Genomic DNA, 27,067 nt, shown 5'->3' with positions numbered 1-27,067 from the left:
ATCATCAAATGGAAAGAACATGGCACCACAACAAACCTGCCAAGAGAGGAACACCCAACAAAGCTCTCAGCCCGGGCAAGGAGGACATTAATTAGAGAGGCAGCACAGAAACCAAAGTTTACCCCTGAAGGAGCTGCAGAGTTCCCAAGCAGAGACCACAATAAGCTGTACACTCCATAGAGGTGGCCTTTATGGAAGAGTGGGCAGAAAAAAGCCTTAACTTACACACATAAATTGTAAGGCTCATTTTGGGCTTACCAAAAGACATGTGGGAGACTCCCCAAATGAATAGAGGAAGGTGCTGAGGTCAGCTGAGACAAAAATTAAACTTTCTGGCCACCAAGGTAAACACTATGTCTGGCGCCAAACCAACAAAGCTCATCACCCCAAGAACACCATCCCCACAGTGAAACATAGTGGTGGCAGCATCGTGCTGTGGAGATGTTTTTCAGAAACAGGGAAAATGGTCCGAATCGGGGGGAAATGGATGTTGCAAAATATAGAGATATTCTTGAGCAAAACCTGTTTCCGTCTGTCATTGATTTGAGACTGGGACGGAGGTTCACCATCCAACAAGACAATACCCCAAAGCATACTGCTAAGGCTACTTTCACACTAGCGTCGTGCACTGCACGTCGCTATGCGTCGTTTTGTAGAAAAAACGCATCCAGCAAAAGTGCTTGCAGGATGCGTTTTTTCTCCATAGACTTGCATTAGCGACGCATTGCCACACGTCGCAACCGTCGTGCGATGGTTGCGTCGGACCGTCGCTACCAAAAAAGTTGCATGTAACGTTTTTTGGTGTGTCGTGTCCGCCATTTCCGACCGCGCATGCGCGGCCAGAACTCCACCCCCTCCTCCCCGCACCTCACAATGGGGCAGCAGATGCTTTGAAAAACAGCATCCGCTGCCCCCGTTGTGCGGCGCTTTCACTGCTAGCGTCGGTACGTCGCAACGACGCAATTCGTCGTGCGTCGTACGACGCTAGTGTGAAAGTAGCCTTAAGCAACACTCGAGTGGTTTAAGAGGAAACATGTAAATATTTTGGAGTAGCCTAGTCAAAGCCCAGACCTTAATCCAATAGAGAAGCTGTGGTCGGACTTGAAGATTACTGTTCACCAGAGGAAACCATCTAACTTGAAGGAGCTGGAGCAGTTTTTTTTTGTTTTTTTTTTAAATTCGTTTATTAATTCCAGAATAAACTATACAATATACATGTTTGCATTCGTTATTATCAATTACAGTGTGAAATACAGATAGTTGTGATGCTTCATCATATCTAAAATGTTACAAGAATAACAAACTGTGCATGTTGAATCATTGGTGTCCTATAAATCACCTATTATATAACATTAACTACATTAACTATTAATAGTACGCCGCCGAAAAGAAAATTCCATACAGATTTCACCTTTTAAGCGATGCCCCCCAAACCACAGGCCCAACTCTTACATAAATGTCAAGTTAATGGGAACTAGAGAGTATTATAAGAGGAGTTCCATCTACACCAGATCTTCTCGAACCCGGACACCCTCTATTTTGGTATAGCATACGTTCATATGGGATGATCGAGTTCACCAGATCGACCCAGGCTCTGAGAGATGGGCAAGAACCACCCATCCATCGTAATGCTAACACCTTCCGCGCCATAAAAAGTGCCTCTCGTAGAAATATCCCGGTATAGTGATCCCAAGTTTCCACATCCCACACCCCAAACAAGCAGATCAATGGTTCAAGTGGGACAGGAATCATTAATAAGGATGTTAATAATGTCGTCACCTCCTTCCAATAATGAAGAATAACAGGGCACTTCCAAATCATATGAATGAAATCTGCCTCACTCAAGTGGCACCTCAAGCAATCTGACGAATGGAGGTGGCCCATTTTAAAAAGTCGCACCGGGGTCAGATAAGACTAATATATGATATACAACTGGGTCATCTTATTATTAATTGATGGAGAGACTTTAGTTGGGGATTCCAGAATATCTTCCCACTCCTCACCCGATAAATCAGGGAGAAGTCCCTCCCATTTCCCTTTGATAGAATTTATAGTGGACCCAATTCCTACGGACAGCAAATAGGTATATAAAGAGGAAATAAGTCCTTGAGGACCTTGTGAGTTGAGAATACCTATCAAAGGTAAAGACGAAATAGCTCGACCTGTACCCATATTCCGCAAGTATGATTGAAAGGCTGATCTTAACTGCAGATAATGGAAAAATTGCGATCTCGGAATATTATGAGTGTTCTGTAGTTGTTCGAAGGATACAAAGATCCCCTGATTATGTTCATCTCCCACCGAAAGGACACCACACAAAATCCAAAAATCAGTGGATGGATGGTTCAATAGTCCCGGGAAGTAACTATTATTCCACAGTGGCATTTCAATTACTACATCTACAAATCCAATGACTTTTTTAATTTGCCTCCATATTAGCCGTGCCAGCCGGAGTAACGGCAGCAAACGGGGAGCATTAACTTTCTCTAGTTCCTGAAACCCCAGTGGACAATCAACCCGGGCAGAGTGGAGTAGATGGCTCTCAGAGTTAGGCAGGGAATTATTGGGCATCCACTTAACAATCGCCTTAGCCTGTCCGGCGAGATAATACAAGTAGAAGTCTGGCAAAGCCGCCCCACCCCCCTGCTTCGGCCTCTGTAATGCAGATAATTTAAGTTTGGGTCTAGTTTTCCCCCATATAAAGGATGTAATTAAGGAATTTAAATTCGCAAAGAAGTATTTGGGTATGGGCACGGCACTGTGTTGAAGGCAGTAGCTAAGTTTGGGGAGCAATATCATTTTTATTAGGTTAATTCGGCCGGCGACAGAGAACGGGAGTTTGTTCCAAGTTGCAAATTTAGTTTTGACAAAATCTAATAGTGGGTAGATATTAAGTTGTAGATCCAAATGACCATGTTGAGACATGTGGATACCTAGATATTTGAAATTGGAAACAGTGGGTAGCGACGAGAGAGTTTCAAGGCAGGGTGTCGAGGTATGTGAGAGAGGGAACAAAGCAGACTTATCCCAGTTTATATATAGACCAGAGAATTTACTACATTTATCTATAGTCGCTATTACTTGTGGTAACGTTTCCTCTACTTTGTCCATAAATATCACCATATCGTCAGCATAAAGACCAATGGTATCCACTCGACCCGCAATATTTATTCCCTTAATGTCATTGGAAGTCCTTATACGTATTGCCAAAGCCTCTATTGCCAAGGCGAAAAGAGCCAGAGATAGAGGACATCCCTGACGAGTTCCCCTGAATAGTGAAAAAGGTTCAGAAATGGCATTATTCACAACTATACGTGCCCTGGGCTTCATATATAGTATACCTATCCCTCTCAAAAATTTATCCCCAAAACCGTATTTCCTTAAACATGCAGAGAGGAAGGGCCACTCGAGAGAGTCAAAAGCCTTGGCCATATCCAACGACGCCAGTGCCCAGTTATTATCTAATTCTAGAGAGCTATACTGAATCACTGACTGAACCCGTCTAATATTGATGGGAGGTGCTTTTTCCAGGCATAAAGCCAGTCTGGTCTGGGTGTACAAGGTCTAATATGATTGTGTTAAGTCTAGTAGCCAAGATTTTAGTGAAGATTTTATAATCTATATTTACTAGCGATATAGGACGATACGATCCACATTCCAAAGGGTCCTTCCCTTCTTTCCTGAGCACAACAATATTTGCATCATAAAATGTTTCTGGCAGAGATCCTCCCTCCCATATTTCCCGAAGCACCTTCAATAGGAGTGGTGCCAGTTTATCTCGATATTTCTTATAGAGCTCAATGGGAAACTCATCAGGCCCAGGGGCTTTCCCAGTGGCCATATCCGCTATAGCATGTTCTACTTCCTGCAGGGTAAACTCAGCGTCCATAAAGGCCAGCTGGGCTGGACTCAATAAAGGAAATACTATATCTGATAAATAATCCAAACATTCAAAAACATCGAGACCACTACCAGATCTATATAACGTTTCATAGTAATCGTGAAAACATTGAAGTATCTCATCTGTAGAAGATACCAGCGAGCCATCAGGTGCACGAATTTGCAGTATAGTGTTAGAGGTGTTATGTTGGCGCACTAAGAAAGCTAGGAGTGTACTGGCCTGGTTCCCTAGTTCAAAGTAGGATTGACGGGTAAATAATAATTTGCGTTTCGACTTAACGTCTGTATGTTGAGCATATAACCTCTGGGAGGCGAGCCACTCAGCCCTGTTACCACTAGTTTGACTTGCTATATAGGCAGCTTCCGAGTCTTTTAGCCGCTGCTCTATCTCATCATCTCCCTTCGCCGTAATCCTTTTGATATAAGAGATTGTGGAGGACAAGCACCCCCTTAAATAGGCTGTTAGGGTATCCCAAAACAGACCAAGATTTTGGGGTTCAGGGTGAGTTGAAATAAAACAATTCAGCTGGTCAACCGTCCTATCACTAGAGTCTATTAGTTTTAACCAGAAAAGATTAAACTTCCAGGACATATTATATGATTGGCCATATTTAAGTTTAAGGATAACTGGACTGTGGTCCGAAATCCCCCTATTGCCATGTTCAACACTATCCACCCACAGTGCCAGATTACTAGAACCAAATATGTAGTCTATGCGAGATAAAGATCGCCTGGTGGACGAATGGCAGGTATATTCTTTAGTCTCAGGGTGATGCACTCTCCATAAGTCCAGCCATCCACTACCGCCCATAAACAGTGCCAACTGGGAGGGGGGCTGGGACAGGAGCTCCCCAGATGTCGTGTCATCCAGTCTCAATCTGTCCAGGGAACCATCCATGACTAGGTTAAAATCTCCCATACAAATAACACTGGCATCAGGATAATTTAAGGAGAAACCCAATGCCATGCGAAGGACCGAAGTACTAGACGGGGGGGGATTTATAGACACATAGTATCACATATTCTTGTGAGTTAATAAATGCATGCACAAAGACAAAGCGACCCTCAGGATCCCGTCGTGCTTCCCTGGCCTCCCATCTAACATCCCTGTGTATTAACAGAGAGACCCCTCTCGAATAGCTGGTATGAAATGAGTGGAGAGATCACTGCACCCACGGTTTTTGTGTATATCGGGCTGTATCTCTAGTCAGATGTGTCTCCACTAGTGCTGCAACATGTGGGCGGTACCGTTTAATCTGCAAAAATACTTTAATTTTCTTCCGGGGGGAGCTGGAGCAGTTTTGCCTTGAGGAATGGCAAAAATCTCAGTGGCATGATGTGGAAAGCTCAGAGACTTATCGAAAGGAACTTGCAGCTGTAATTTCCACAAAAGGAGGCTCTACAGTGTATTGACTTTAGGAGGTGGGGTGAATAGCTATGCTCACTGAAGTTTTCAGTTATTTGTCATATTTGTTGTTTGCTTTACAATAAAAAGAAAACCAATTGCTCACAGTTGTAGGCATGTTCTTTATATCAACTGATGCAAACCTTCAAAACAAAACAGTACAATTCCAGGTTGTGAGGTAGCAAAACATTAAAAATGCTAAAGGAGTGAATAGTTATGTAAGCCACTGTATATCATAATGTATTACAATTATGTTTTACTAATTCAATGCTATAATATCTACATTACTGTTTATGATGTATAATCTTACATACGTTAATGCAATCTTGATTTCTTTTTCTGTATGTTTGTAACGTTTATTCCTTCAATAAAAAAGTTAAAAAAAAAAAAACACAGATGGAAAACAGGCAAAAATGCAAAAAAGTCACAAAAGGCAAAAACATGCGCAAATTCAATAATGATTGAGGAGTTTATCTTCCCTATTACAGTGTTACCTCCCAGCCCAGGGGCAGGAAGTTTCAGAAAGTTGTAGTGTTACTTTACTGAGGGATGTGGAGAGACTTCAGCTTACACCAGCCTCCCTCTCTTAGGGTATGTGCACACATTAGGATTTCTTGCAGAAATTTTCCTGACAAAAACTGGACATTTCTGCCAGAAATCCGCATGCGTTTTTTTCATGCGTTTGACGCGTTTTTTGTGCGTTTTTTCCAAATGCATAGAATTGCGGGAAAAACGCAGAAAATCCGCAAAATTAATGAACATGCTGCTTTTTTTTACCGCGATGCGTTTTTTTTGCGGAAAAAAACGCACCATGTGCACAAAACATGCAGAATGCATTCTAAATGATAGGATGCATAATGTATGCGTTTTAAATGAGTTTTTATAGCGTTTTTATCGCGAAAAAACGCAAGAAAAAAAAACCGCGAAAAAACCTGAACGTGTGCACATACCCTTAGGCTATGTTCACACGTTCAGGATTTCCATCCTTTTTTTTTCCTGACTGAAACTGCAGGTCTCTGCAGAAAACGCAGGTGCGTTTTTTGGTGCGTTTTTGGTGCGTTTTTTGGTGCGTTTTTTAGTGCGTTTTTTGATGCAGTTTTGTCTGCAGATTGTCTGTGTTTGACAGAAATAAAGTTTACTGCAGTGGGGGGAAAAAAAAAAAAAAATGATGTCATTTCCTTGTCCAACCCTTTTCTTCTTCCATCCTCCATTTTGGGACTAAACACCAAAATGAGTGGACGTGTTTTGAATGACAGCGCTCCGCGTTTTGCGCCGCATGCGTCACTGCAGCGCACGCATCCGGGCGCAGAGGACGCAGCAAGTTGCATTTTTGCTGCGTCCAAAATCAATCAAAAAAAGGACGCATGCGGCGCAAAACGCAGCGTTGTGCATGCGTTTTGCTGCGTTTTACTTTGCGTTGTGTGTTGCGGCGCCGACGCTGCGGCGCACAACGCAAATGTGAACATAGCCTAAGTGCCACGTATTTCAGTGCCACGTGCCACGTATTTAAGTGCCACGTGCCACGTATTTCAGTGCCACGTATCACGTATTTAAGTGCCACGTGCCACGTATTTAAGTGCCACGTATTTCAGTGCCACGTATCACGTATTTAAGTGCCACGTGCCACGTATTTCAGTGCCACGTGCCACGTATTTAAGTGCCACGTATTACGTATTTAAGTGCCACGTGCCACGTATTTCAGTGCCACGTATCACGTATTTAAGTGACACGTGTCACGTATTTAAGTATCCACGTATCCCACGAAGATTTTCCATGGAGAACAGACACATCCAGAGATATGTCTGCTCTCCACGGATGCAGCAACACACTGACAGGAGCCATAGTTCCTGTCGGTGTGTCACTGCGCATGCGCGAGCGAGTTTACCGGCGGTCATTGACCCCGGCACTCTCACTTAACGGCAGTGCTGCGTGGGAAAGTTCAACGCAGCTGTACTGCTGTTAACCGAGACGCCGGAGCCATTGAACTCCGGAACAGTACGCGATACACTGCTAGGAGCTTCGCTCCTGGCAGTGTATCGCCGGAGAGCAGCCGATCGGCGTGGGACACTCGTTTTATGGATTCTGCGGACAGGGAGTATGGATTTGGTTTATTATTTTTGGATTTTTTCCTGGAGGATCGAGGGCTTCGCCTACAAGTGTGGTGTTGGTGAGTATATACTCTGTGTTATGTGTTGTATGTACTGTACTGTGTGTCATGTATGTGTATTGTGTGTAGGTGTTTTGTGTAACTTTACAACTGTGCTAAGTCGCCGGACACAGGGACAACTCTCCCATCCTAATACCGGATGGGAGTAGTAGTCCCATACGGCGACTTAGCACAATGGTGGCACTAGCGTCGCATGGGGACACACACACACACACACACACACACACACACACACACACACACACACACCAAATCAATCAAACGGCCGACACGATCCCCATGCGACGCTATGCCTCCATGTCTCTCCGCCCACGCACTTCCGGCCCCGCACTTCCGCCGGCTTCCCCGCACTTCCTGCAGCAGCGGTTCTGCACATCAAACCGCAGTAAAACACGCAGATATATTTTTGATCTGCGTGTTTTACTGCGATTTTGACCTCACAATGGAGGTCTATGGGTGCAGAACCGCTGCGGTTCAGGAAGAAGAATTGACATGCTCCTTCTTTTTTCCGGGAGCTATTCAGCACGGCTTTTTTTTTAAATTTCCGGACCATGTGCACAGTGTGTCCTGTTTTCCATAGGGTACAGTGTACTGTACCCTGCATGGAAAACAGCTGCGGAACCGCAGCGGCAAAACCGCCGCGGTTCCGCGGTAAAAAACGCACTGTGTGAACATGGCCTTAGAGGGATAGAGCATTTATCTCTGAGAGAGAATAGTCTTTAAAAAATAAGGAAAGAAAATGATATAACAAACTTCATATTGGTCATAGGAGGTGGTAAATCTTAAATAAGTCTCGCTCCATACACTTATAGGCCGGTTTCACACGTCAGTGGCTCCGGTACGTGTGGTGACAGTTTTCTCACGTACCGGAGACACTGACTCACGTAGACACATTAAAATCAATGTGTCTCTGCACATGTCAGCGTGTTTTCACGGACCGTGTGTCCGTTTGAAAAACACAGAGACATGTCAGTGTTCGTGGGAGCGCGCGGATCACACAGACCCATTAAAGTCAATGGGTTTGTGTAAAACACGTACCGCACACGGATGCTGTCCGTGTGCAGTCCCATGTGCCGTGCAGGAGACAGCGCTACAGTAAGTGCTGTCCCCCCAGCTTGTGGTGCTGAAGCCGCCATTCATTTCTTCTCTCCAGCAGCGTTCGCTGGAGAGAAGGAATGAAAAATCATTGTTTTTTTTATTTTTTTTGCGGTTGAAATAAAGTTCCCAGTAACCAACCCCCTCCCACCCGCTGGAAATAAAATACTCACCCAGCTCCCTCGATGCTTCCTCTCAGCGTCGCAGCTTGTCCTGTATGAGCGGTCACGTGGTACCGCTCATTACAGTGATGAATATGCGGCTCCACCTCCCATAGGGGTGGAGCCGCATATTCATCACTGTAATGAGCGGCACCACATGACCGCTCATACAGGACAAGCTGCGACACTGAGAGGAAGCATCGAGGGAGCTGGGTGAGTATTTTATTTCCAGCGGGCGGGCGCACAGGGAGTGGGAGGGGGTGGGAGCGGGTTGGTTACCGGGAACTTTATTTCAACCGCAAAAAAAATAAAAAAAAACAATGATTTTTCATTCCTTCTCTCCAGCGAACGCTGCTGGAAAGAAGAAATGAATGGCGGCTTCAGCACCCAAAGCAGGGGACAGCGCTTACTGTAGCGCTGTCTCCTGCACAGTCCGTGTGGTACCCAGTCGGCACACGGGCGGCACACGGCTGCCGCACGTGTGCCACACTGATGTGCCACGTGAGCACACGGACACACGGATAACTCCGGTACCGATTTTTCCGGTACCGGAATTATCTGGACGTGTGAGTCTGGCCATATTGAGAGAGGCCGTGCCTTGTCTAGTGATGCAGCCTCCTCACATTGCATCAAAGATAATTTTTATTTTTAAAGCGTCAATCTAGGGAAAAACTAAAAATTTGGCCTTTGGTCAAAATCATGGAGTTATACATGCTCCCAAGGTTTTATTCATTTCAATATTGCCATTACAGAGACCCCCAGCTGTCCCTCACCAGGCCGCAGCTGAAGCCTGTGATAACAGGGCAGAGCCGTCATTAGATCACAAATGATTACAATAATGGACGTCCGCCGCAGGATGATAACAGCGATGATGAGGCTTGGATAATGCGAGATGTGGAATTACCTCAGTCCTAGGTCAGGTTCCATGACGTAGCATTGCTAACGGCCAGTTTTACGTTTCCGCCACCGTGGGGTGGGGTCTGCAGTGTCCACCCGCCACTGACATCTACATAGAGAGAGCCGAGTTACGGAGATGGCAGCCACTTCATGCCTCAGGGTGGAAGACATGTAGTAACAGGAATAAAAAGGGCCACAAAACCCGAACAATATGTGGGTAAGAAAGTGTTGTCAGTCATGACCGCAACGTCCCTTTAAGGTTATGTAAATATCTTAGGCTTCATTGTGGCATCACTTTCTGTATTTTAGGCTTCATTTTGGGGTAAATATGTGGTAGCATTCGATTTATAGGATTTTTTTTAGAATAATTAATATATTAATTAATTTGGTTGACATCATACATGTTTAACAACTTTAGCCGCACTATTTCCTTTACATGACTATAATATTCCTTGGTGTTCATGTTTTCTTATAATGTCCAGCCCAACAATAGCTGGTAATGAAGGACGCTATGTATTTAGGATCCCGCCCACTTTTACAGCAGTCGTAATGCGAGTGTGCAGCACACTAGGTTTTCATTTCAAATTTCAACATCCGCTCCCCTTAGTGTTTAAAAGTAGAAAACATCAAACCTTTTTACCTTATTTTTCATATTTAAGACCATTAAAAAATGTTTTTAGAAAAAAAAAATAATTTTACATTTTGTCATGCTGCATTGACAGTTGTACTGCTACTAGAAGAGGATGGGCCACAAGCAACACTGGGGAGACGAAAAGTGGAATTGTTAATGACAACCAATTCCATTTCAGCTCTTATTTTTCAAAGCAATGATGTGATTCCACCTTTCGTCTGCACCAGCTTAGCTACCTCTCCTCTTAGCTATGTCTCCCATTATGAACAATCTTCACATCAAGCTGGTAGCGTGACAGCGGCACTGGAGGGACAGCAGCCACCGCTGTGTGAACTGTTGAAGTTTGCTATATGAAATGTTGTCTATATTGTACCGTGTGATCTATTTGTTTTGTGCTTCTGATTTCTCCTCTTAACCTCCTTGATGGTGATGATGTAAGATAATGATCACTGAATGTCTCAAGTAAAACAGTTAAAAGGGATTGTCCACTACTCAGACAACCCCTTCTAAATACTGTAATCTCCTGAGTAAAATAAATGAAACATTATGTTCACCTCCCACGCCGTTGCTGTTCCAGTAATGTGAATGCCTACCACACCGGTGGTGTTCCAGCAATGTCAGCCGCTCCCACACCGTCGCTGTTCCAGCAATGTCAGCACCTCCCACACCAGCGCTGTCCAGCAACGTCAGCGCATCCCACACTGTCGCTGTTCCATCCCAGAATGCCATTGCCTACCACCTTGGCCCTGTTCCAGCAATGTCAGCGCCTCTCACACCTGCACTGTTCCAGCAAGGTAAGCGACTCTCAAACCATTGCTGTTCCAGCACAGCAATGCCAATGCCTACCACCCTGGCCCTGTTCCAGTAATGTCAGCGTCTCTCACAACATCGCTGTTCCAGCACAGCAATGTCAATGACTACCACCCCAGCCCTGTTCCAGCAATGTCAGCGCCTCCCACACCGGCACTGTTTCAACAATGTCAGCGCCTCTCACACCGTCACTGTTCCAGCACAGCAATGCCAATGCCTACCACCCAGGCCCTGTTCCAGCAATGTAGGTGCCTCCCACACCGGCACTGTTTCAACAATGTCAGCGTCTCTCACACCGTCGCTGTTCCAGTACAGCAATGCCAATGCCTACCACCTTGGCCCTGTTCCAGCAATGTCAGCGCGTCCCACACTGGCCCTGTTCCAGCAATGTCAGCGCCTCTTACACCGGCGCTGTTCCAGCAATGTCAGCGTCTCCCACACTAGCGATGTTCCATCAATGTCAGCGCCTCTCACACTGGCGCTGTTCCAGCAATGTTCGCGCCTCCCACACTAGCGCTGTTCCAGCAATGTCAGCGCCAGGTCTCCTGGTATGTGACAGCAGCCAGTTTTATCTACAGGAATTGTGAATGAAGCAGTCCATCAGCAGCCACTGACTGGCTGCAGAGCTCATGTGGCATAACAATGTCACATGAACGCCAGGTGACTTGGTGCGGACATTGCTGAAACGGCGCCAGTGCGGAAGATGAGCGAGTTCTTTTTATTTTACTTGAGGAGTTATATCATTTAAGGAGTTGTGAAGTAGTGGACAATCCCTTCAATTCTCCCACAAAGAGTGCTGAATGATTCTGCTGAAAACGGAAATCTGGAACACAGGTGAAGGAGAAAGGAGATCTTAGGTAAGGAGTCCGAATCTCATTTGTTTGATATCTACTGTCAATTCATAATTCTACAACATGGAAAGTGCTCTATGGGGTCAATCTTTGTTCTGTTAATGTAAATTTAAAGAGGAATCTGCCTGCAGGTTTTCATATGTGACGTGCTGGGACTGTTGTACCTGAGCACAGTTCTGACACCGGATTGTACAAGGATAAAGCTAAATCACATGTGTAAGCTTAAAGGGAATTAGTCACCTCTGAGACGTATATAACCTATTAATATGGGCATACAGGTAATAGAAATCTTACACTAGTCCTACCTGTATGCCTCATATTAACGTTCTTGTTGTGAAGAAATGTTATATTCTGTCTTTACGCTAATGATTCCTTCCAGGCTCTGGGGCATGCGGTGCCTAGAAGAAATCTCTGCCCCCAGTTCTCATTACAATACTACCCCTCACCCATGCACGCCAGTTACAGCTCTGGAATCCTGCGTCCTGCACTCCCCCAGAAATCCATATCTCATCCTCCTGCGCAGGCGCCGGAGATTTCTGCACCAGTGACCTCCAGTGTGCGCACCGATAAGGTGCTCTCCCCACTTTCCCCCCTGCATAGTCATCGCCATGTACACATGGTTCCGAGCAATGACAATGCAGGGAGGAAGTGGGGAGAGCACCTTATCTGCGCACACCGGAGGTCACAGTGACTCACCTGCGCAGAAGATCCCTGAATACAGTGCCCATAGAAGGGAGGATGAGGTATGGATTTCTGAGGGAGTGCAGGAGTGGAACTCCGGGGCCATAACTGACGTGCATGGGAGGGGAGTAGTATTGTAATGAGAACAGGAGGCAGGGATTTCTTACAGCACCGCACGCTCCGGAGCCTGGAAGAAATCATTAGCATAAAGGCAGGATATAACATTTCTCCACAACAAGACCATTAATATAAGGCAGCCAGGTAGGACTAGTGTAACATTTCTATTACCCGTATGCCCATATTAATAGGTCAAATAAGTATGTAAAGGCTCTTTGTTTCCCTGCAGAATGAGTCAACTGAGAATTCCTTAATGAGTTCCATCTGGTTAGTAGGTTGTAACTCTTATCAGTCCTTTTCTGAACACCTCTGTAGTTCATCAACATAAATGACGGCACCGGCACAAGATTTCAGCAAGGAAGCGGGTCATATAAAAGAGTGAATGGTCGGTCACTGACAGGAGGCTGGTAGAAGGAGGACAAAGAGGGAAAAAGGACAGAACTTGGAATAGCAGTGCCAGCAAACCTGCACTTGCGAGCTCATTTGCATAAACATTTGCCAACCGATTTCTAGAAAAAGGAAAACTGGACTTATGTAAGAAGGGTGTGCATACCTTAAATGCAGCAGGCGAAATAAGTATTGAACACGTCACTAATATTCTAAGTAAATCTAATTCTAAAGGTGATATTGGCATGAAATTCTCACCAGATGTCGTTAACAACCCATCCAATCTACATACTTTCAAGTAAATCAAATCACAGAAGTCCATAAATTAAGTTACGTGTAATAATGAGAAATGACACAGGTGAAAAGTAACAAACACATGCAGAAAGAAAAGGTGTCTCATTACCAAGGTGCCACACAAGAAGCATTTCATGATGAGTAAAACCAGTGAGCTGTCTAAAGATCTTCACAACCTTATTGTTGCACAACATACTGATGGTATTGGTTACAGAAGAATATCTAGACTACTGAAAGTTTCAATGAGCAATGTTGAGGCCATAATATGGTAAGAACATTACTTCACCATAAACCAACTACTTTTCACTTTAGTTTAGGCCTAAAAACCTGCTGACAGGTTCCCTTTAAGTGATGGTATATTCTAACAGTATGTCAACAATTACTAAGATGACAATACTCTTTAAAAATTAGGCTTTCATACTGGAATGCCTCAATTTGTCTTTTTTATTTTTTTTTACCTTTCAGCTCCAAAGATTTGTCATGTGGAGGTCCTTCTTGCCATGACACTTCTCTATTAACGCTCTCCTTAGCAGAGTCCTGCCTCCTTTGTGGTTGACCAGAAGATGGATCAGGCTCGGTGTCTTCTCTCCTTTCATGTTCACCATAAGAATTGTGCTTTACAGTCTCCACTTCTGTGTGTTCTTGAACCTCAGATCTCTCATGTGGAGCCTCAGTTTTACTTTGTGTTGTAGTTTTTTTCAGTGTAGATTCAGGTATCTTTTGATCAGTGACAGATTTCTGCTCCGTCAGTTCTTCTTTCCTTTGTAGCTGACCACTTTCCGGTACTGGCTTCTTCTCCCTTAACCGTGGACTAGAAGATCTCTCCTTTGGCTTCTCTTCTTGTCGTTGACGTTCTCCTGGAGAGCTCTGTTCTTCTCCTGCAGTTTCTTCCCTGGTCAGCTCTGTGACCTCTCCCCTTCTCCGTTCTTGTCCACCGTACTGATCTCTTAATGGAAAGTCCACATCTGTAAACTAAAAAACAGAGTAATGTTTAAAAAGCTAAAGACACCTATAAAGAGTATAAAGTATACGACCTTGCCTGATCTTATACACTGGCTCAGGGCCTTTATGGCGCCCTTATTGCGGACAGTTTCTAGGGGACAACGCCACCATAGATACAGATTACAGACATTTTTCAGCTTTTCCAGCAGATTGCTGGGCCTATGGGCACAGTTGAACAGGCGGCCCTATACGGTTTCATAGTAAAAGATAACCATTGTGTCAGGCTGACATGTTTCCATCAGGATCCAGTTTTTCCACTGAACAAATGAAGGCGAGCAGTTTTCTGTGCAGGCGAACAACTGGGAGCTGACTACGTTTCTTGTAGAAAGTAAGGCTGGCATTGTTTTTTTTTCACAAGATATAAAAAGGAAGGTAACAACAGAATGAAAAATATGGCGTGAACCTGGCTTTATCATCAATACCCTGTCAGGCTCTGTTTCCACGACATTTCTCCTATATGTCAGACATATGCACTTATACACAAAGCAATGTATACTATTACATACGGATAGTTCTCTGTGGGGCAATCATAAGGCACAAGACTGCTAAGAATACCACAAAAGGTATATAGCAGCAATCTACTGACTCAGGAGCACTTTTTATAAATGATTCTAAATTTAAAATTGTTACGTTAAGTATTTTTTTCCATGTTCACTAAATGCTAAAACTGACCTGCCATTATGATTCTCCAGGTCATTGTGAGTTTGCAGATACCAAACATGTCTAGATTCTTTTTAATTTAAGTGGGGGAAAAAATCTAAAGTTTGTAAAAAAAAAAAAAAAATATCCGAGACCTGTAGCGTCTCCATTTGTCAGCATCTGGGGCTGGTTGAGGGCTTATTTTTTGCGTGTCGAGCTGATGTTTTTATTGATACCATTTTGGGGTAGATACAATGTTTTGATGGCCTGTTATTGCAGTTTATTGCAATGCTGCGGCGGCCAAAAAAGGGAGTTTATTTTTTTCCTTATTACGCCGTTTACCGATTGGATTAATTTAGTTTATATTTTGATAGACTGGTGTGTCTGAATGCAGCAATACCAAATATGTTTATTTTTTTTATTGTTTTATTTGAATGGGGCAAAAAGGGGGATGATTTGTTGAACTTTTATATTTATTAAAACATTTTGTCTACTTTTTACTTGCTTCAGTAGTCCCCTTAGGAGACTTGAAGCTGCGATCATCAACACGGGCCGGTGTTCACAGGAGATCTGCAATGACATGTTGTCATGCCAACCCATCAGCACGCCACGATCATGTGATGGATGCCGATGGGCGGGGTTTGTGACATGCAGCTGGTTTGCGCGAGTTAAATATCTGACAGCGGCATTTAACATGTTAACAGCCGCATGTGGATTGCGATTCCACCCGTGGCTGTTAGGGGCGGAGCGCTCCTGTGTTCTCTATAAGAATGCTGTTAAACAGTAAATATTTGAAAAATGTTTAATAAAAAGATTTAAAAAATAAAATAATGCTGTTGACTGATACCTCTGGAGGCGGCTTATCTCCAGAAGAACAAAGCCATCAGCAGTCAAAAATCGGACTGGATCCTTCTCTCCCCTGTCCTTTCCCCCATTCACATTAGTCTGGTTTAGTGTAATGTGTATGGAGGCCTACCTATTAACTGGATTACAGGAAAAGTGATCAGATTCATGGCACAAATTTACATCTGGTCAGAACAGAATCATAGTGTTCCAAAAATGTATTAAGATGCATGTGTCTTTTAGGAAATTTGGCGTAAATTTCACCAACAAACCTCTCCTCCTTGACAGTCATAGAATACTGTAATAACTTGCACACTCTCTTTGTATATAATAAAACACTATCTCACACAATGTAGGAGAGTCGGGGTTACTACCCTAAATAGCATAGTGCCAATAATAACTGTAAAAACGTACATTCTGTCTGCCATGTGAACTATCCAATGCTTGCAGGTTCTCTGGCCTCTGATTTTGGGAATAAGCTACGTTTTGCAGATAAACTGGTGGATATTGTGGTCCTATATAGGGGGGCGGCTGATGCTGAAATTCAATATTATTTCCATAAGGAGGTCTCCGTGGTTCTGCAGGCGGCAGTCTCTCCTGAGGTGCTTCTCGATTGTTCCTGAGCATAAGGACCGGACCAATTGTTGTACTGAATCCATAACATGCAGCCTGCAAAAAGACAAATGTCAGGAAAAATGAGTGTTGCTTTAATCTGTTTTCATTCTTAGACCTAAACAGTAGAGAAGTGTGTAAAACCTACCCACGCTGCACAAGCGGGGTTTGGCGGCACAGTCTCCATGCACCAATTTATAGGGATGACAATATTACTTGTGGCTAAATTTGAAAATATTCACATTCCACTTATAGCTACATGTTAACCCCTTAAGAACAAGGTCAATTACATTTTTTGTGCCTTTGTTTTTTTTCTCCTTGTTCAAAAGTGATCTTTTTATTTTTTCATTGACAAAACCATATGAGGGATTGTTTTATGTGGGACAAGTTATAGTTTTGACTGACAGCATTCATTTTTACCATATCACTATATGGTAAAGTAAACAGTGTCAATTAAACCTATGACTCGCCCGCCCTCACATGGCTATGTTGACGGAAAACAGAAAAACATGCCAAGTGCAGTTAAATTGTGAAAAGAAAAAAACAACACAAAATTCAGCCATTGCTTTTTATTTTTAATGCACTTATTGTGTGGTGAAATGACTTAGCAATATGATTCTTCATGTCTGTAAGAAACTATTACAGCAAAGCTAAAATTATATATATGTATATCAACAGGTTCAAGTCCCTCAAAAAATGATGACACAAAAGTATTTTTGTTAACAAATTATTATTTTTTTACTTAAATAATAATAAAAGAGTTCTAAGAAATATAAGTAGCCTCCTCTTACTTCAGCACTCCTAGAATCTCTAATATTAAATCAGAAAGACAGGGTGGACAGCAGTGTGAGCAGCCGCTTCTTACCTCCTCACTCCTACTATCTCCAGTATTAGATCAGAAAGACAGGGTGGACAGCAGTGTGAGCAGCCTCTTCTTACCTCCTCACCCCTACTATCTCCAGTATTAGATCAGAAAGACAGGGTGGACAGCTGTGTAAGCAGCCTCTTCTTACCTCCTCACCCCTACTATTTCCAGTATTAGATCAGATAGACAAGGTGGACAGAAGTGAGCAGCCGCTTCTTACCTCCTCACCCCTACTATTTCCAGTATTAGATCAGATAGACAAGGTGGACAGCTGTGTGAGCAGCCTCTTCTTACCTCCTCACCCCTACTATCTCCAGTATTAGATCAGAAAGACAGGGTGGACAGCAATGTGAGCAGCCTCTTCTTACCTCCTCACCCCTACTATCTCCAGTATTAGATCAGAAAGACAGGGTGGACAGCTGTGTAAGCAGCCTCTTCTTACCTCCTCACTCCTACTATCTCCAGTATTAGATCAGATAGACAGGGTGGACAGCAGTGTGAGCAGCCTCTTCTTACCTCCTCACCCCTACTATTTCCAGTATTAGATCAGATAGACAAGGTGGACAGCAGTGTGAGCAGCCGCTTCTTACCTCCTCACCCCTGCTATCTCCAGTTTTAGATCAGAAAGACAGGGTGGACAGCAGTGTGAGCAGCCTCTTCTTACCTCCTCACTCCTACTATCTCCAGTATTAGATCAGATAGACAGGGTGGGCAGCAGTGTGAGCAGCCGCTTCTTACCTCCTCACCCCTGCTATCTCCAGTATTAGATCAGAAAGACAGGGTGGACAGCTGTGTGAGTAGCCACTTCTTACCTCCTCACCCCTACTATCTCCAGTATTAGATCAGATAGACAGGGTGGACAGCAGTGTGAGCAGCCTCTTCTTACCTCCTCACCCCTACTATCTCCAGTATTAGATCAGATAGACAGGGTGGACAGCAGTGTGAGCAGCCTCTTCTTACCTCCTCACCCCTACTATCTCCGTATTAGATCAGATATACTGGGTGGACAGCTGTGTGAGCAGCCACTTCTTACCTCCTCACCCCTGCTATCTCCAGTATTAGATCAGATACATATGGTGGGCAGCAGTGTGAGCAGCCTCTTCTTACCTCCTTACCCCTGCTATCTCCAGTATTAGATCAGGGTGGACACCAGTGTGAGTTACCTGTTCTTACCTCAGCAACCCTCGGATCACCAATATTAGTTCAGCCTAGGAGCCCCTGTGCTGTGTAAGTACAGATCCTTGTACACAGTTCTAAGGGTGAAGACCACCCCCTGGGATCTAGAAAACAGAGTACCTAGCACCAAGCTTGTTCATGATAACCATCTTTAGTGATGCCAAGTGACGGTGAACAGTACCCGTGTGACACACTGGTATCTCCAGTATTGGATCAGACAGACAGGGTGGACAGCAGTGTGAGCAATCTTTTCTTATCTCAGCATCCTTGGTATCTCCAGTATAGCCAACTGAAGCATACCTTCCTGCACATCCGTACTATTAACATTCTGGAACAAAGTTCTGTCAATGTAACAAGGCAGCTGCAATTTAAAAGGGGATCTGTCAGGTCATTTTCATTACCCTATTAGTAGTATCTTGAAATAGGGCTTGGGCAGCTCTTCCAAGATATGTAACATTTATTTTTGTATGTTGCCCCGTTGTGTTACTGAAAGCCCCTGAAAATGTATTGTAGCACGCAGGCTAGACAAATGTACTGTATCTTAATGCCAAATGAATATTCACCCAGTGACAAATTTTCTGGGGCTTACATATCCTGATAAAGGCTGCCCAAGCCCTATTTCAGGGTATGCAAAAATGACCTGACAGATTACCTTTAAGTCTGTAGCGACTACCTGGCTGTAAAAAACTAGAATGATTTGCTTGCATAAATCAACTGAGGATGTTGTATCTAATCACATTTACTTAGAAAGTTTTCCAGGAATGGGAAAAAAATAAGTAAGAAGGACAAAAGGACATTTTTCACCAGGCTACCCAAAAAAATTCACTTTTAGCCACTTAAAAAGGGCTTCTTGTGAAAAATGGAAAAAATGTTATGTACCCAAGACTTCTCCAAATCTTCTCCATAAAATGTAGATGAGAATTTTTAAATGTAGTGGTGGAGGTGGAGAAAGTGGCTCTGACATGGAGAATTCTTTTTATTTTTTTTCTTTAACCCCTTAAGCCCCGAGGGTGGTTTGCACGTTAATGACCGGGCCAATTTTTACAATTCTGACCACTGTCCCTTTATGAGGTTATAACTCTGGAACGCTTCAACGGATCCCGGTGATTCTGACACTGTTTTCTCGTGACATATTGTACTTCATGATAGTGATAAAATTTCTTTGATATTACCTGCGTTTATTTGTGAAAAAAATGGAAATTTGGAGAAAATTTTGAAAATTTCACAATTTTCCAACTTTGAATATTTATGCAATAAAATCACAGAGATATGTCACACAAAATACTTAATAAGTAACATTTCCCACATGTCTACTTTACATCAGCACAATTTTGGAACCCAAATTTTTTTTTGTTAGGGAGTTATAAGGGTTAAAAGTTGACCAGCAATTTCTCATTTTTACAACACCATTTTTTTTTAGGGACCACGTCTCATTTGAAGTCATTTTGAGGGGTCTATATGATAGAAAATACCCAAGTGTGACACCATTCTAAAAACTGCACCCCTCAATGTACTCAAAACCACATTTAAGAAGTTTATTAACCCCTTCAGGTGTTTCACAGGAATTTTTGGAATGTTTAAATAAAAATGAACATTTAACTTTTTTTTCACACAAAATTTATTTCAGCTCCAATTTGTCTTATTTTACCAAGGGTAACAGGAGAAATTGGACCCCAAAAGTTGTTGTTCAATTTGTCCTGAGTACGCTGATACCCCATATGTGGGGGGGAACCACTGTTTGGGCGCATGGCAGAGCTCGGAAGGGAAGGAGCGCCATTTGGAATGCAGACTTAGATGGATTGGTCTGCAGGCGTCACGTTGCATTTGCAGAGCCCCTGATGCACCCAAATAGTACAAAACCCCCACAAGTGACCCCATATTGGAAACTAGACCTCCCAAGGAGCTTATCTAGATGTGTTGTGAGAACTTTGAACCCCCAAGTGTTTCACTACAGTTTATAACGCAGAGCCGTGAAAATAAAAATTTGTTGTTTTTTTTCACAAAAATGATTTTTTAGCCCCCAGTTTTGTATTTTCACAAGGGTAACAGGATAAACTGGACCCCAAAAGTTGTTGTCCAGTTTGTCCTGAGTACGTCGATACCCCATATGTGGGGGGGAACCACTGTTTGGGCGCATGGCAGAGCTCAGAAGGGAAGGAGCGCCATTTGGAATGCAGACTTAGATGGAGTGGTCTGCAGGCGTCACATTGCATTTGTAGAGCCCCTGATGTACCCAATCAGTAGAAACCCCCCACAAGTGACCCCACATTGGAAACTAGACCTTCCAAGGAACCTATCTAGATATGTTGTGAGAACTTTGAACCCCTAAGTGTTTCACTACAGTTTACAACGCAGAGCCGTGAAAATTAAAAATCTTTTTTTTTCCCACAATGATTTTTAGCCCCCCAAATTTTTATTTTCCCAAGGATAACAAGAGAACTTGGACCCCAAAAGTTGTTGTCCAATTTGTCCCGAGTACGCTGATACCCCATATGTTGGGGTAAACCCCTGTTTGGGCGCACGGCAGAGCTCGGAAGGGAAGGAGCACTGTTTTACTTTTTCAACGCAGAATTGGCTGGAATTGAGATCGGACGCCATGTTGCGTTTGGAGAGCCCCTGATGTGCCTGAACAGTGGAAACTCCCCAATTCTACCTGAAACCCTAATCCAAACACACCCCTAACCCTAATCCCAACGGTAACCCTAACCACACCCCTAACCCTGACACACCCCTAACCCTAATCCCAACCGTAAATGTAATCCAAACCCTAACCCTAACTTTAGCCCCAACCTTAACCCTAACTTTAGCCCCAACCATAACCCTAACTTTAGCCCCAACCCTAACCCTAATTTTAGCTCCAACCCTAGCCCTAACCCTAGCCCTAACCCTAATGGGAAAATGGAAATAAATACATTTTTTTTAATTTTATTATTTTTCCCTAACTAAGGGGGTAATGAAGGGGGGGTTTGATTTAATTTTATAGCTTTTTTTATATCGGATTTTTATGATTGGCAGCTGTCACACACTAAAAGACGCTTTTTATAGCAAAAAAGTTTTTGCGTCTCCACATTTTGAGGCCTATAATTTTTCTATATTTTGGTACACAGAGTCATGTGAGGTCCTGTTTTTTGCGGGACGAGTTGACGTTTTTATTGGTAACATTTTCGGGCACATGACATTTTTTGATCGCTTTTTATTCCGATTTTTATGAGTCAGAATGACCAAAAACCAGCTATTCATGAATTTCTTTTGGGGGAGGCGTTTATACCGTTCCACGTTTGGTAAAATTGATAAAGCAGTTTTATTCGTTGGGTCAGTACGATTACAGCGATATCTCATTTATATCATTTTTTTATGTTTTGGCGCTTTTATGCGATAAAAGCTATTTTATAGAAAAAATAATTATTTTGGCATCGCTTTATTCTGAGGACTATAACTTTTTTATTTTTTTTGCTCATGATGCTGTATGGCGGCTTGTTTTTTGCGGGACAAGATGACGTTTTCAGCGGTACCATGGTTATTTATATCCATCTTTTTGATCCCGTGTTATTCCACTTTTTGTTCAGCGGTATGATAAAGCGTTGTTTTTTGGCTCGTTTTTTTTTTTTTACGGTGTTCACTGAAGGGGTTAACTAGTGGGACAGTTTTATAGGTTGGGTCGTTACGGACGCGGCGATACTAAATATGTGTACTTTTATTGGTTTTTTTTTTATTTACATAAAGAAATGTATTTATGGGAATAATATATTTTTTTTTTCTTTATTTAGGATTTTATTTTTATTTTTTTTTACACATGTGGATTTTTTTTTTTTTACTTTTTTACTTTGTCCCAGGGGGGGACATCACAGATCGCTGATCTGACAGTTTGCACAGCACTCTGTCAGATCAGCGATCTGACATACAGCCGTGCAGGCTTACCAGCGCCTGCTGTGGACCCGGAAGTACTCCCTGCAGGACCCGGATGCAGCCCCGTGGCCATTTTGGATCCGGGGACTGCAGGGAGGAGACGCTCGGTACAAGGTGAGTACATCGCCTTGTACCGATCGTCTCAGGGAAGCCCGCAGTGAGCCCCCTCCCTGCGCGATGCTTCCCTGTACCGCCGGTACACTGCGATCATGTTTGATCGCAGTGTGCCGGGGGTTAATGTGCTGGGGGTGGTCAGTGACCGCTCCTGGCACATAGTGCCGGATGTCAGCTGCGATAGTCAGCTGACACCCGGCCGCGATCGGCCGCGCTCCCCCCGTGAGCGCGGCCGATCGCATATGACGTACTATCCAGTCACTGGGAATTAAGTCCCAGGTCACCTTGACAGGATAGTACGTCATATGGGATTAAGGGGTTAATCAAAAAACACCGTTACAATATAGAGCCGGGCAGGTACAGACTGGGGCTGAAATTCGGCCCTGGCATTTGAAATCACAAAGGCCCATGCCGTCCCTGTCCCCAAGCACCAGATGGGATATATTACTACTAATATTACCCTGGATGTAAGACCAATATTTCAAATGATAGCCGAGGCCTGCTGGGGTAAGTGACGGAGTCAGCAACTTTGTGCTCCGTCACAACTCTTAACAGTATGGGTGTCTTGAGAATACCGATTTTGCTAACAACATAGCAGACAAGGTGGCCCACGACCAGACAGACCCTTCTGGCATTTGCCAGAAATGCCAGATGGCCAGTCCGGCCCTGGAGCTGGGGAAGTGGGATTCCTGCAGGACAACGGTGGTTTTGAGTCTTAGTGGCTTCAACGGGTCTGAGTACGGAGATCCGTGGGAGGGGAGCCTCTTATGCAGATGACACACCTGTTATTCCAAGTCATAATTAAAACAATCAAAAACATAAACAGCAGAAATACAAAGTAACAACGTCCTTCATAGAAACACTGCCATATAAATGTTATCATTAAAGCTGTTTATGTCTTTGATGGCGTTTATTATGACGTGGCATAACATGTGTGTCATCTGCATAAGAGGCTCCGCTCCCACGGATCTCCGTACTCAGACCCGTTGAAGCATCAGTAGATGCGAAACCTGCAGGAATCCTGCTTCCTCCGGCTCCATGGTTTAATGGTGTGTTTTTTGAATAAAGAGAGTAAAAAGAATTCTCCATGTGTCAGAGCCACTTCACAATCTTCAGAAACAAACTATTCAGACAATGGCCCGAATTTTCAGTTATATAAATTTCTGCAACAAATATGGTAAATACAGTATAAATTCACCGTGAAGGACTGATTTTTTTTAACCTACTTAATGCCATCACAATTTAGTTTCAAGGATATTATGGTAAGTAGTGATTTCCTTTTCAAAATCAAAGATAAAAAAGATAAAAAAATTAAACACTCACCAAACAAATAGCTGCTATAAGAATAAGTACAAACAACTGATAGAATACAGGGATCTCTGCCAGCAATCCATTTAAAAACTCTCCAATCGCTTTCCCAATATGTTTTAAGGGTTCTGTGAAGAAGTCTGTAAAAGTAAGAGCTAAGGCCTGCGTAGGGAAGATAAAGCGGGAAACATGTCAAACATGCAGTGTGAAAAATAGAGGCACAATTCAAACTTATTCCTGCATTTAATCACCTTTGCAATTTCTCAAGTTTTTTGGTTTGTTTTTATTTATTTTTTTACCCCTTAGTGACGGAGCCAATTTTGATCGTAATGACCAGGCCAATTTTTACAATTCTGACCACTGTCACTTTATGAGGTTATACTGTAGCTCTGGAACGCTTCAACGTATCCCACCGATTCTGAGTGTTTTTTTCATGACATATTGTACTTCATGTTAGCAGTCAAATTTCGTTGATATGACTTGCATTTATTTATGAAAAAAAGGAAATTTGGCAAAAATTTAGAAACATTTTTTTGTTAGGAAGTTATAAGGGTTAAAAGTTGACCAGCGATTTCTCATTTTTCCAACAAAATTTACAAAACCATTTTTTTAAGGGGCAACCTCACATTCGAAGTGAGTTTGGGGGGTCAATATGACAGAAAATACCCCAAAAAGTGACACCATTATAAAAACTGCACCCCTCAAGGTGCTCAAAACCACATCCAAGAAGTTTATCAACCCTTCGGGTGCTTCACGAGTACTAAAGCAATGTGGAAGGAAAAAATTTACATTTTACTTTTTCCACCAAAAAATTACTTTAGACCCAAACTTTTTTATTTTCACAAGGGTATCAGGACAAAATGGACCATAAAATTTGTTGTGCAATTTCTCCTGAGTACACCAATAACCCGTATGTGGGGGAAAGCCGCTGTTTGGGCGCATGGCAGGGCTCAGAAAGGGAACACAGTTTGACTTTTTGAACGCAAAATTGGCTGGATTCAATGGTGGGTGCCATGTTGTGTTTGGAGAATTGCTGATATACCTAAACAGTGGAAACCCCCCAATTCTAACTCCACCCCTAACCCTAATTCCTACCCTAACCACAACCATAACCCCAACACAACTCTATCCCCAGCCCCAACACAACTCTATCCCCAGCCGCAACCCTAACTGCAAAGAATGGAAAAAAATACATTTTTTTATTTTATCATTTTTACCTAACTAAGGGGGTGTCAAAGGGGGGTTTAATTTACTATTTTTTTTACTTTGATCACTGTGATAGGGGGTATCACAGTGATCAAAATGAACCAATAGGAAAAATCTCCTATTGTTGCTTAGGTACTGGCTGGCAGATCTCAGTGGGCGCACTGCACGTGCACATGCTAATTTCTTCCAGGAAGATGAGGTGGAGGGGGGCAGAGCCAGAGGTACCGGTGGGGCTCGCGGGACCCCATTTCGCTCTCCTCTGGTATGCTAGATAATATCAAAGGAGAGAGAAATTAATGGAAAAGCGGACTTTTTTGCGATTGCCGGTATTCGGTGAATAACTGCGATCACGAGACTGTGGACGGTAAAAAACTACCCGAATCATGTCAGGTAGCCGAGAAGCCGGAGATTTTCTGACGCTGGGTGGCGATATACACTTATTTCTCAGCACCATTAAAAAGTGGGTGCTGAGGTTTACGGCCCCTTATATACCATTTAAAGGCGTATTGGCAGTTCTTAGTGGTTAATACAAGTTCGGGATTTTACATTTTATACTATAAACATGCAACTCTGTTTCCATCTTAAAGAGATTGTCACCTGCAACCGCCTGAAACTACAGCACCATTCTCTTTGTTTGCATATCCTTGCTGCGCACAGCATGATGATGCACGGACAGGTACTCAGTGGTCTCATTCATTAACAAGCATCAAACCTTCGGTTTATGAGTAGACACATAAAATTGACAGATTCTAAATCAGAGAATCAACGTGACAAATGGATGCCAGAATTAGTTGGAAGCCTAACCTACATAAAAAAAATTAAAAATCAGTTTGTGACCACTTAATGAAGACTAAGGCTACATTCACACGTTTCTTTTTTGCTACTTTATTTCTACAGTCAAAACCTGATCTCTTGGCAGTAAAAAACCTGCAGCTAAATCACAGGTTTTGCTGCCTTTCTTGCTGTATTTTTCAGGAAACCAAAGTTCAGTTTTGCTTCCACCCTGCAAGCATGAACAATACAACGTGTTAGGCCACCAATGCAAGACTTATGTAACACCATAAAATATTTCTATGAAAAACAGCAGGGTGAGCGGAGTTGGCAAGGCATAGTTAACTTACATTGTTAGGGCACTGAGTTGGTCAGGCACTGTTTACGTTCACACAATGGTCAGGTATTGTCTATTTTCACACATATCACTAATGTAATACTGTACTAATCCTAACTACCATGCTCAAATGAGGACACCAAGACATTATGGTCTAAATTTGGAAAAAAAAATCAATAGGTTTCACATCCTGACCTGCGTTTTTTTCCTCTAATTATGCAAATTGTCTCTTCAAAGAGGAAGAGAACTAGAACTCTAGTGCCACCTATTGGAAGTTAGCAATCCTACAAATCAATGTTGACCCTTTAACGAGCCTTGTCACATGACTTAGGATAATAGCCAAACCAGAATCCAATTTGCAGACACTGTGTTTCGGGGTACTGCCCCTCGTCAGTGCAATGTGGAGATCTGGTTTGGCTGTGTGAGAGGCGTCCGACCGATATCCAAGAAGTATCGTTTCTCCTTGCGGAGATTGACATGCTATAGGCTACTTTCACATTAGCGTCGTGCACTGCACGTCGCAATGCGACGTTGCGGCGCACCGACGCATACTGTGGAAGCGCCGCACAACGGGGGCAGCGGATGCTGTCTTTCAACGCATCCGCTGCCCCATTGTGAGGTGCGGGGAGGCGGGGGCGGAGTTCCGGCCGCGCATGCGCGGTCGGAAAAGACGGGCACGACACACCAAAAAACGTTACAAGCAACGTTTTTTGGTGGTGACGGTCCGACGCAACCGTCGCACGACGGTTGCGACGTGTGGCAATGCGTCGCACTGCGCCGCTAATGCAAGTCAATGGAGAAAAAACGCATCCTGCAAGCACTTTTGCAGGATGCGTTTTTTCTACAAAACGACGCATAGCGACGTGCAGTGCACGACGCTAATGTGAAAGTA

General features: G+C 43.4%; 1 protein-coding gene across 7 annotated transcripts in view; it reads right to left on the bottom strand.

The window, feature by feature from the left end:
• CLCC1 (chloride channel CLIC like 1) overlaps positions 1 to 27,067 on the bottom strand; it is a 233,456-nt gene that overhangs the window by 143,124 nt on the left and 63,265 nt on the right. For 6 of the 7 annotated variants that reach the window (XM_077278352.1, XM_077278348.1, XM_077278353.1 and 3 more), the window contains 3 exons: positions 23,877 to 24,023; positions 16,295 to 16,549; positions 13,855 to 14,368 (listed from right to left, as the gene is read on the bottom strand). In XM_077278352.1, the coding sequence (XP_077134467.1) occupies positions 13,855 to 14,368; positions 16,295 to 16,549; positions 23,877 to 24,023 (916 nt within the window). Of the gene's footprint in view, positions 1 to 9,624; positions 9,735 to 13,854; positions 14,369 to 16,294; positions 16,550 to 23,876; positions 24,024 to 27,067 lie in introns of those variants that run through there. The other variant, XM_077278350.1, reaches the window with a different exon arrangement.

Source organism: Ranitomeya variabilis, chromosome 8 (genome assembly GCF_051348905.1).
Source record: "Ranitomeya variabilis isolate aRanVar5 chromosome 8, aRanVar5.hap1, whole genome shotgun sequence".
Taxonomy (NCBI): Eukaryota; Metazoa; Chordata; class Amphibia; order Anura; family Dendrobatidae; genus Ranitomeya; species Ranitomeya variabilis.
Note: the sequence above shows the minus strand (reverse complement) of the source record. Positions and strands in the feature narration are given on the sequence as shown.